The sequence below is a fragment of the Tachypleus tridentatus genome, chromosome 6 (assembly GCF_004210375.1).
Source record: "Tachypleus tridentatus isolate NWPU-2018 chromosome 6, ASM421037v1, whole genome shotgun sequence".
In the NCBI taxonomy this organism is placed as follows: Eukaryota; Metazoa; Arthropoda; class Merostomata; order Xiphosura; family Limulidae; genus Tachypleus; species Tachypleus tridentatus.
This window is the reverse complement of record NC_134830.1, coordinates 113,420,159-113,432,294: the sequence shown is the minus strand read 5'-3', so window position 1 is coordinate 113,432,294 and position 12,136 is coordinate 113,420,159. Positions and strand designations below refer to the sequence as shown.

The following is a 12,136-nucleotide window of genomic DNA, read 5'->3' as shown; positions in this document are numbered from 1 at the left end:
ATACTGTTTATTATTTACATAATAAATTTTGTAGCCAAAATGTTATGCTTTTAATATTTTTTTCCCTCAGTACTCTCTTTGAATAGAAAATGTTTTTAATAATGCCAAAACAGAATTTGTAACTTTTTAAGAGCTTCCAATAATTTCATTATTTTTAATTCACTGTCTAAAATGTTAAGCATATTTTACATATTCAATACTTACATTGTGAACTATCTGATCCTGTAACTCATCTGTCTAGTCAGTAAGCCAATTTATAAAATAGCAAATAAGTATTTACTGCAGGGGTTTCCAAAACTTATCTCTCCTTGGGGTTCCTTACCTTCACATTAGGTACAGTGATCGAGGAACCTCACCCAGTAAATTCATATAAGTAGATTAATTTTTATTGCATGCAATATTCTCAGAAGCATCAAAGTACAGTAAAAAATAACATGCAGAGGAGGGCATTATTGTATGTACTGTGGTTTCCTAGACACCTTGCAGCAAACCTCAGTTTGTGAACTTCTGTTTTAATGTGGTTATAAGCTAACTTCTGTTATTAACTTATTTTAATTATCACAAAACTTTAATTGATTAACCTTTATTTGAAGGTCACAGTAACATTTAATGTTTTCTTTTCTCTTTTTTTTGTATAGCATAAATTAACAATGTCCTGTCACTACACTATATATATATGTGTGTGTGTGTGTGTGTGTGTGTGTGTGTGTGTGTGTGTGTGTGTTCATTATTATTTATACTGTTTATACTTTGTTTCATTTCTAGTGAAGTGGTCATGTCTAATTTTCTCTTTTTGAAGTAGAATTTTTTTTGACATTTACTTTTGTGAAACATGTGGTTCCACTTAATTTGCATAGCTTTGTTTGTAACAAGGGGGCTTAAATCTGTTTGATGTTTTAAATAGCATTTATGAAATTTTAGGTTTCATTCAACTAATATTTTCATATCTATACTATAAAATTGTTTTGGTTCTCCAAATATTGTAGTCTGCTAAGCAAATTTTTGTTCTTTGATAACCCTACAACCCAACTTGGAGTGTTTTTTTTTCTCACATTTTTTATTCTATTGCTTTGTGTTTCTATGTTACTTACTATTGAAATATAGCATGCAAGATGTGGTAAGCCTGGCTTTTTAATTTAAATTTTTTTTTTAATTGACTGCAATATTAATCATAATTTGTTTTTTCTTTTTAATATAATTTTAACCCAGTTCATCTTTGGAATGACATAGTAAAAACCTTTCTCGGAGCTACATCCACAACTAGTAATTTTTACTTTTTTAAGTGGTTACTTACAATATATTTTACAATTTGTTTTATTACTTACAACATGTTCTAATAATCTTTTAGTGTGTACATCTTATTATCTTATTTTATTTGATTGATTAAAACTTATCCCATTACTTTCTTTATTTATTTACAGCCTATTGTGATATCTTATTTCCTTGTTTAAAGTCTATTTTGTTTCATCATTTACACCTGTTCTGATATTTTATTTGATTGTTTACAGCTTATTCTTTTATAATTTCATATCCTCATTATTCCCTTGTTACTTTTTTTTCCAATGGTGACTAGAAATCTACTTGTGCTATTTATTTTCATGGAAGAAAATGTTACATATTATTGTACAACAGATCTGGGGGTTTGTTAAGCTAAGGGTAAGATGTATATGTGTGTTAGGGAAGGGGGTACTTCATAAAGTATCTTTTCTGAAATTTTGCCTTGAAAGTGAGAATTTCTTCTATGGGAACTAGTTATTCTCATGTTTTTTTCAATAATATATAACATTTTTTGATAGGTTTAGTAAGCTCTGTTTGTTCTGAGAGTAATATGTATTAAGGAGCTAGGTTAAATGTACTGTATTTCCACTGTTGTGCATGTGAAACTAATTCACTTTTACACATAATGTTTGTTAACAATTAATATTAAATCTTCACTTATTTTTTATTTATTTATTTTTCTAAATCCATTTCTTGTGTCATTTTCAGTAGATTCATTGTTACAACTTCTAATAGGACCAACCTTATGTTTATATTCTTTAAACCAGACAACATAAAAGTGTTTTGTCTTAACTTTTCCTATCCAGGAATTGTCATTGCAAGAGCTTGAAAAAGGTCTTGTACCTAATGGTGGTATTTGATTTATCAAACAGTTTGAGTTGTTGTTTGAAAGAGAGAGCTGTTCTTGGCTGAGTAACTTTAAACATCTTCATTTGAAGAGTAAGTTTAAAAATAGCCAAATCAGACTTAGTTGCTGAAAATAGAAACTTGATGTGTTATACTTTTGTTGTTTACTTTTTATTAGTAAGAATAAAAAAAAAATATGTACATTGATCTTAAAGTGGTCAAGGTTTATTTTGAGAAAGTAAACTTTTAAGGTTTAAAACTGTAAATTATAAGTAATTTATTTGTTTGGAAATTTAAAAATTTTAAATATTTAATTTTTGTGTGGGCTGATTAAAATGTGTTTGATGGAAACTCATTTAGAGTAGAGCAGGTGTGATCCTGTGTAATTTATTATTTGCATTGTTTAGTATTAAAATAAAGAGAAGAAAGATATTTCACTGAACTAATTATAACTTTTAAAGCCAAACTAACATCTCTATTACATTGCTAAGTGGCTGTAATACAGGTTTTAGGTTATGGGAAAAGTGTTATCAGGTTAATAAAGTTATTATGTAGTAATGCAAATTGTTTAGGTGTACATGGTTATTTTTTTCTGTTACAATTAAATAAAATGCCTTATTTACTTAATGATGTCCATTTTTGTATTATTTAAACTTTTGTGTATTCTAGGAGTGTTATGTTTTTTAGTTGGTTAGGGCATAGTTTATTTAAACTCTTCCAGTGTTTTCTTGGGAGTTTTAATAATTAATCTTTGTCACCAGGTGTTTAGTCTCGTTGCTTCATTTCATTCAAGTTGTTTCGTTCCTAACAAAATCCTAGGGTAGTTTATTTGTCCAGCAGTTATCAAGAGCATTATAAAAGAGGATTAATGTACATCTTCCAAAGAAAGCCTGTGAAATCTGAGTTTACTTTTCTTGTCAGAACTTTAGTGTTGTGAATGTTTTAAAATCTTGATTAATTGTGGTTCCTTTCCAAACTTTGTTTCCTTAGGCCATTCTGTTTTTATCTTTCATTCTCTCTAGTAGGTGGTAGTAGGTTCTTTGTTTTCATTTGTAGTAATTATTCTTGTTGTTGTTGTTCACAGAGGATTCGACTAAGAACCAGGCAACTCCTCCACCCACCAGTTTATGTGCTTGCTCAACTAAGATGACTTATCAAGATAACTTCTTCTCAGTATTGTGTAACAAGATATTTAATAATTTTTTATGGTTTTTCTTTTTTATCTCATATCTGCTGTGTAGTTATATTCATTCTTTAAACTTATGTTTTCATAAGTTTTTGGACTATTGTGAAATCTATTTGATTCCTTACAAGCTACTCCATTTTGCTGGTGAAAGGTCATGTAATTGATGAGGTGTTTGAGATGATTCAGTTTTGTTAAAGCTGAATCACAACATAAACTTGAGAAAGGGGTAGCAAGATGCAGTTTATATTCATGATGGATGTTCTTTGCTTTAATAATTTTTTGATTCTTAGTTGTTGTTTTTTAAGTTACTTTTTGTTGTCACAAATGACATCAGGGTTGTTGTTATACTGAATTTTTATTTATTCTTGTCCCAGCTGTGGACAGTACCTCATATCTGGAAACAGTAATGGTATTGTGACAGTGTGGGATACCACAAAAGCTCCTATTGAAATAGCTGAAGAACAGAATTCTATCCTTGCACCATATCATTACTTTCAAGCCCATAAGGACTGTGTGAATGGAGTTAGGTAGGTATATAAATAAATATAGTTAAAATCAACATTGGTACTACAAATACAGAGATACCAACCATTATGATTTGAGCGTAATCATTACGATTTTGGTGTATACATTACGACTATACACTCATACAGACAAATATTACGACTGGTTGCAACTCCCAAATTATTATATATTATATAGGCCTATACAATAAAGTGATAAATTGTTCTTCCAGGGCTTGAAAGGGGTGAAAAGAAAATTTCTAGTGAGATACAAATAAATTTTGATAATAAATAAAAGACATAGTCCAAATGGCTACTTGCAATAATCATGTTTGTGCTTGAAATAATAAAAAATATTTGTATCTTCAACGTCTACCAATAGTTTGAATGCGGTGCTTCTCCATACTAGGTATGTGGGGGAATCCATAGTTACATCATCAGTGCTTGTCAGCCAATCAGAGCTCACGTAGATGGGTATTTCTCATTTTCTAAGCGGCATAGAAACACCAATGTGATCATTCACAAGATGGAAAAAAGATGCCTCGTTCATCAGATTGTCTTGTTTCTGGCAAATCTAAAAGGACTAAAACTGTGAATCAAAAATTTAGGAAAGAGTATAGTGCAAAATATCCGGTCAGTGCATCAAAAGTCAGTGACAGTCATGCATTTTGTACAGTTTGTCACATCGATTTTTCTGTGGTGCATGATGGGATAAATGATTGTTCCAGACATACAAAATCGGCATCTCACCAACAAAAGGCTGAGGTGAAGACAAAAACGATGCAGATAATGACATTTATGAGTAAGAATTCAGAATATGAAAAAGAATTCCAAAGAATTTTTAAAAAATTTATTTATTAAATGCACAAAACACAGTCATAAATGAGCAATCTATAGCAGTAATAAATAATAATAGTTATAATAATAATATAATAATAATAAACAGCTTAGAGACATTGGTCAGGCCTAGTAGCTGCAAATGATAAAGGGCTCTGTTTACAATCGTTATGCTCAGTCATTTGAAATAGTTGGCATCTCTGCAAATACTCGCTTCAGTATCAGTAAATAATAATAGTGAATTAGTTTGAAAAACTAGAAATATTATTCGTGATGTTAGAAAAACATGTAGGTTTAAGAAGTCTTGATAGAAATGAAATACAAACTCTATAACCAGAGTGCTTTTGAAAGGTGGACCTTTCTTCTTCAGGGGCAAACTGGGAGTTTGTCACACTTCCAGTATACCCCTAAAGGAGAATATTATTAGAATGACATCTAACATTTTCCATCCTCTGCAAAAATCTAAAGTAATTGACTTAGGAGTGTTATGTATGTGTTTATTATACCAACCAAACTAGTAAATGTATTTATTTATTTTTTTAACAAAACCTTAGCAAGCTGTTGTTAATGAGAAAAGCACTTTGAGACAGATAAATGATAGAGCAACTCTTCCCACATTTGATGATATACCATGCCATTATATCTAGCCTAGGTTACTCTTTTTTTTAATTATTTTTGTGTTATCACTTCTAATTTACCAAAGGTATTCAGATACATGTAACATTTCTGAACATTGCAGTAATACTATAAGCTTGTAAAATTCAGTTTTGTGACTATAAGAAACATTCTTTAAAATTTCATCTTTTGTGTTTTTTTAATTTTATCATATAATACTTTCTTTTATTTTTCTGTTAGAAAATCTTTTTTTTATCAAAGGAATCAATTTTAGTTGGTAAGACTTACATGGATAAAAAAACAATAGTACAAAATGGAATTAAAGAATCAATTGATGTTTCAGAGAAGAACAAGCAGTATTTTTGTAATTAAATGAGCAACAGTACTTCAATAGCATAATATAAACATCATCTGTAAGACCAGTGATCAAAATACATCATTTTATGTAGCCTTTTGCTAATGATAAATAAATACACTTTGTTTTTGATATCTGAAAATCAATTATTGTATATTGCTAAAGTTTCCTTCAATTGTAGTGTAATGCTGTTTAAAATGAATTTTTTTTTTGTGGGATTTCAATAATGTATGTGTTTAGGAGTATTCATTTTGTGTGCCAAACAGATTATACTTGGTTTCATGTAGTGAGGGTGTAGTGTCATCATTCCTTTTAATTAAGCTCAGTTGTCCAGGATCTTTTAAACATGTTCTAAAGTGTTTTATTAATATGATATAAGTTTAAAATGCCAATTTTACAAACAATTTTTCCAGTCTTCATCCCTCAATGCCTCTCTTGGCTACAGCATCTGGTCAGCGGAAATTTCCTGAGCCTCTTGACTCTGAAGAAGATGAAAGTAATGAATCTGAAATCTGGTTTACTAAAAATATAGTGATAGATAACTCACTTCGACTCTGGTGGACTGGTGGCCCTAAATTTACTGGTTCCATTAACACAGCAGAGACATAAAAGTCCAGGAGTATATGGCAAACTGGACAAATTGGTGTTCTTTTTTCACACAGCAGTTTCTTTGGAAGGAATGTGTGCATTGCTTGTGTTCTGAGTAAACAGTGTTATATTTTCAGACTTATCATTATTAATTGTCCAAAATAACACCATACTGAAGTGTGAATGTGAAACCTATTTATTACTCAAATCATTGAAAATGCTTTACTTAAGTTTCTATGTAAATATAAACTGTTAACAGGCTTGCTATTTAATTTCATTTGTGATGATAATGTTTAAACTTTCACAGGTTTAGTTGCAAGTTCTTTATAGATGGACGGTCTTGGTTTGGTGACCAAAATACATCATACACAATAGATTGATATTAAATTGCTTTTTGTATTACTTCATATTTTTATTATGTGATCTACTCTTATTGGGGGAGTGTATTAGGATATTTTCTTTAACAATTAAATTTATGTGCATAGAAATATTTTTATCACTATGTGGTGTTCATATGGTGTTGTAGATTTACTTTTCTATCTTTGATAGATTTATGTATTCCAGTTCCAAGTTAATAATAGGTTTGTTGTCAAAAATTAAATGCACTTTTCAGCAATAATAACTTTCATACCAAAATATTTGCATTCGGTCATAGTTAAGATTTAGGTCGCTCTGCCCATACCAGTATTTTTTAGGGAAGAGACTTTTGTAATTGTTGTTGTGATGAAAGTTAAGATTCAGATTTGTTAGCATCTGCAATTATTTTTAATTAATTATTTCTCTAGAAGCATTTTGGTTTCTATAGAATCCACTATTTTACTGTATTTTGTTAATTTTGCTTAACTAATCATAACGAGTTTCATATATACATCAATTGAAATCATTTTGTAATACATAGTGTTTCATCTTTTGACACATAATGCTGCAGGTGGATGCATGAATGTGAAAGCACGCGAAAATAAGGAATATATTGATTTGTATCTGATGTAAATTATGTACATGGCTTTTAAATAAAAAGTATATTCTGTAGATAAGTGTTTTTTGAAATCTTTCATAAATTACATTGAAAAATACATGTAAGTTATTAAGACATTAATTTAATTACTTGATAAATTTGATTTCTGAAAGGAAATAAATGCTATATTAAATAGGATTGTTGGAATGAATAATGATATGTAATTAAATTTAAGAACACTAGGGTTACCAGCTGAGATATAGATTAAGTTTAATATGCATATAGTAGCTAGGATTTTATACTAATTTAGGATACATGATTAAGGTTAAGCAAGCTAGGGCTTACAGCTGGGATACAGATTAAGTTTTATAGAAGAATATAAAATAAAGTTATTAACTTGAATACAGGTTTAAGTTGAAAACAGAAATATGTATTACAGTTAGCAGGTGAAGTGAAGATGAACTAGGGTTACCAGCAAGGATACAGAATCAGTTTAGAAAGTACCCGATAAATAGAAAGTTAATGTTTCCAGCAAAGTACTGGGTTATAGTTAAAGACAAAATAAAAGTTGAGATTAAATGTAGGTTATGAACTTGATTAATGCCACAAACATGAAGAAGGCTGTTATTGGAAAGTTTGAAGACGAGACAGAACAAAAGAACATACCTTGCTGGATAACAAAAACCATAGTGTGGGTTTTAAGGAAGTAGCTTGAAATTTTACCATTCTTTCAGATTATTTTATGGAATTATTTCAAAAACGTATATTTAGATTTTCAAGTTTTTGTACGTGTACGTTATTTTTAAATTTTCTTTATAAGACAACAGTAATAGATTTGGTATGGAAAAAAACAAAAAAAATTGTTACGTTATTGCGATAAACAATAAAATAAAAATATCAATATATTTTGTGGAAGTTAATGTAATAGCTTAACTATGAATATAAACATTTCTATTTTACATTTTACAGTAATTGCATTGTACTAGCAATATAGTAATTTTGTCAGTATGTTTTTTTTTAACCATTGCATGTGATGATAGGGTTTTACATCAGGAAATAAAACTTTTGGTTGCTTAAGATAACCCAGCAGTCAAATTGGTTAGGAATGCAGTATATTTTAGCGTGTCCTGACAGTGAATTTGAGGGGCTGTGGAATTGTGGGTATATTGTAAAATTGGTGTTCAGATACCACTCTTCAGACACAAGCAGTGGGTGCTGTTGAGGTGCTGCCTTTCTTGTGGCCTGTCAGTTCAAAATAGTTGTGCCTAAACATTCCTTTAAAAAAGTCTATAGGCTAAACGAAGTTTAATATATTGACGTTATGATTACTATGATATTATTTTAAGTGCATCATTACTGTTTTGTGGTTCTTTGAATTGTTGAAAACTGCTCTACTGGTAGTTACTAAAGGAGTTAACACAGTTTACATGTAGTAAGCTTTTTTTCTTTTTTTTTTTTGCTTTGTGTGCTAATAGGTTTCTCGTGTTTTGTGTGAAAACAAAATGAAATGTTATCGTGCGTTGTATACGAATTGCACAATGCATCTTAACCTTTCCGAAATTTAAATAAAATTTAACCCTTTTATACATTTGTAATAAATTTGTGCAATGGTTTTATCCACATTTGACAAAATAAATCAACCATTTAAATTTGACAGATGTGCTAAAAATATCACGGAAAACACTAGAAGGACGGTTTTCTTTGTAGTTTGTTTTTACTTCAAAGTAATTTTGCTTAGGCATATTATTCCAAGCGTGTTTGATATTAATCTCAAATTTGTCATTGTAAATTATGGAAAAAAATTGCAGAAAAATATGAAGTTGTTTATAATTTCGACATGTACTGCAGAGTCACTAACGGCATTAGGTCTTAAAGCAAAACTTTTGTATATTGTTTGTTTGTTTGTTTTGAATTTTGTTCAAAGCTACACTAGGGCTAATTGCGTTAGTTGTCCCTAACTTAGCAGTGTAAGACTAGAGGGAAGGCAGCTAGTCATCACTACCTATCACGAACTCTTTGGCTACTATTTTACCAACAAATAATGGAATTGACCAACAAATAACCTTGTTTATAATTTCGTCCAGAGTCTAACGGCTTAAAGCTTTTGTATATTGTTTGGTTTGTTTTGAGCATAGTTTGGTTATGACAGTGTAAGACTTCACTACCTATCCCCAACCCTAATGATTGCGAGTCTAGCGGGTGAGCCCAGGTATTCAACCCCAACCCTACCGCCCAACCCGCTACCACATTTCTACCTGTACGAGGTTTCGAACGATGTTGTTGGCATGGAAAAGCTGAAAGACGTGTAAGTGCTGTTTTGAGATAAGGAAGGCATACATGGAAATTCGGCGCTTATTGATTATGATGCAAATTCTGTTGAACTTCATTGTCCTATTTAGTGCTGTTGGCTAATTGCCAAGTTTCATTCGTCTAAAGTATATGATGAAACTCTTAGTATGAGTGGGTATCAGATTAACTTGTAAGACAACCTAACTCCTGTCAAATAAACGATCGCATACTAGTGCCTGACATGTTCAGAAGGATTGACGTGCAAGTTTTCAAAATATAACTTTAGTTTTTCAACTTTAATCTGACTTCTACCAATTCTGTATTTTGTTTTCTAAATATTACTTGATAGTAAAGTTGTTTTTTGTACCTCGTTTAATGAAAATATTTACTATGTACAACTTATCGTAATAACTTTTGAGTACCATTATCTGTTTAAACACTTCATCCAAGTTTCTTCATATGCGAATAAAATCTAATAAGGTTTGTTCTTTGTTGATTTTTGCGTAAAGTGATAAGAGGCTCGCCATCACCATTCACAAGCAACTGTTGGGCTATTATGAACGATCGAGTAGTATGTTTTACCGTCCCTAAGTTCGGCATGTGATTTTTTTTATCTATAAATATAATAGTTGAATGTCCACGTAGTTTCTTCGCAGGATGCGGATGGATCTTCACTAAAATTGGTGTGTGGGTTCATTGGGACCATGGGGAGATATAAACAAATTTTCACTTTTGTTTTTTGCGGTTTTTTACCACTAATTCACTACGTTTGAAAGTTTGTTGGGGTCATGTGCAGAAACGTGCAAGTTTACTATCTGATATTTTGGGTTTTGCAGTTTTTAATGGGCGTTTTTTTACAATTATATACAAGGATAGCAACTCTACATTAATCATGAATTTACATAACGTCCGTCCAGGGGACGGATACCCCAGCTAGTTGTTATCATTATTGTTGTAATGGGACGCGAAGTGCGGAAACTTAAGATCAACAGTACAGCACGCTAACCTCTCGGTTGCACTCGACCCAACTGATAACATATAGCAAAATATACTAAAAATAATAATTGTGTTGAGTTTAGGATAATCGACAAAATGCTGATATGAGATTAAAAATGTTTTAATAGTTTAAAAAAATAAATTTCGTACATTCTAGCTGGAACTTCTGTTTGGATGTATGGTAACATAAACTCAGGGCGTGCCAAATAAATGGCAGAGAAATCTCGAAGGTCGATAAAAGCGAAAAATCTCAAAATATTTTTAAGAAGAATTTGAAGTAAACACTGTCTAGATAGGAAAATTTAGCCTTACTTGAGGAAAGCAAAAAACTAAACATTCAATTTATTTTTAAGGGAATGTTCGATTTTTCTCGTGAACTGTATGATGCTGGTTTGTACTGCTGCACACAAACTTATTCAATAAGTCAATGACCCTATTAAGAAGATGAAACTGTCTTAACTGGAGCCTATCCTGCATTTTCCACATATAAAACTTGTGTACCTTCATCCTACTATTTTTCGAATATATTATTGCCGAAGAAGTTTGAATTTTCCGTAGTTAAGGAAATGATAGCAAATCTTCGAAGCTTGAAAAAAAACGGCTTAGTCTTTATATTCGCGCCGCATGTAGCCTAGAAGTTAGCGTGCCGAGTTGAAAAGCAAAATCTCCAGGGTTCGAGCTGTGATATGCTGTTGACCACGCTCTGCCTATCAGACGAATGTGAGGGTGGGAGGCTGTAACTATGGCTATCAATTTCACTATTTGGTAAAGCGTAACTGTGTTGATGGCGGCTGTTTAGTTGTTATCTCTCTAGCCTATAGATCTAAATTACGGTTGGCTTTGTTTGAGTATTTGAGTATATAAACTATTATGTGTCGAATAAAAGCATTGCTATGCTTGAAAATGTAAAATAAAACAACAATAAACTACAGATTCGAATCTAATGTACATCGAATGCCTCAAATTAAGAGTTGGATAGATTCTAATATATTTACAGTAAATACTATATCTGACATTTAGTCACTTAAATATCAGAGAAACAACTAAAGTCAATAAAAGCAAATAATTTCAAAACATTTTTATTCATCTGAAAGGAATGTCACTTTTGTTTGTTTGTACATAAACGCAAAGCCACACGATGGTGTATCTCTACACTCCGTCTACCGCAGAAATCGAATCCTGGATCTCACCATTGAACCACAACAGGGACAGCGAAACTGCAGACTCTTCAAGAAAGAACTAGCCTTCAGTTTCACATATAATTTATTCACTAGCCTCACGGTTAAATTATTTTGGAATTAGATCGAAACTATTAAAATGATGTTAGATCAGATATTATTATTGTGCCCTTGTTAGTTTACCTTGCTGGGTGTTTTCAGCAAACCCTCACAGACTGCTCTACATCTGTAAAAACCCAACACATTATTCACTGTATGAAAGAATCTTTGATTTCCTAACTGAAAATAATAATAAAAAGGTGCAAGTCCTGAATATCGTTGTTCTTTCATTGACGAATTACTTTAAATAATCCTGTGAAAATAATGTAAAGTCTAGTCAAAGTACTTTATAAAGAATTAGGTCACTTCTTTTCTTTGAGATTTCTGCAAATTTGAATACTTGTACATTGTCGCAAATTGTTGTAGGTCTACGTTACGGATGACGTTCAAATTTTTCCTACAATACAACAA

General features: G+C 31.1%; 1 protein-coding gene across 2 annotated transcripts in view; it reads left to right on the top strand.

Annotated features, from left to right (window-relative positions):
* The window catches only part of WDR79 (Telomerase Cajal body protein 1 homolog), a 28,210-nt gene extending 20,968 nt beyond the window's left edge, over nucleotides 1–7,242 (top strand). The window contains exons 9-10 of one of the 2 annotated variants that reach the window (XM_076507070.1): nucleotides 3,685–3,837; nucleotides 6,034–7,242. In XM_076507070.1, the coding sequence (XP_076363185.1) occupies nucleotides 3,685–3,837; nucleotides 6,034–6,229 (349 nt within the window). In that variant the 3' untranslated portion in view covers nucleotides 6,230–7,242. Of the gene's footprint in view, nucleotides 1–3,208; nucleotides 3,358–3,684; nucleotides 3,838–6,033 lie in introns of those variants that run through there. The other variant, XM_076507071.1, reaches the window with a different exon arrangement.
* The last annotated feature ends 4,894 nt before the right edge of the window (nucleotides 7,243–12,136 follow it).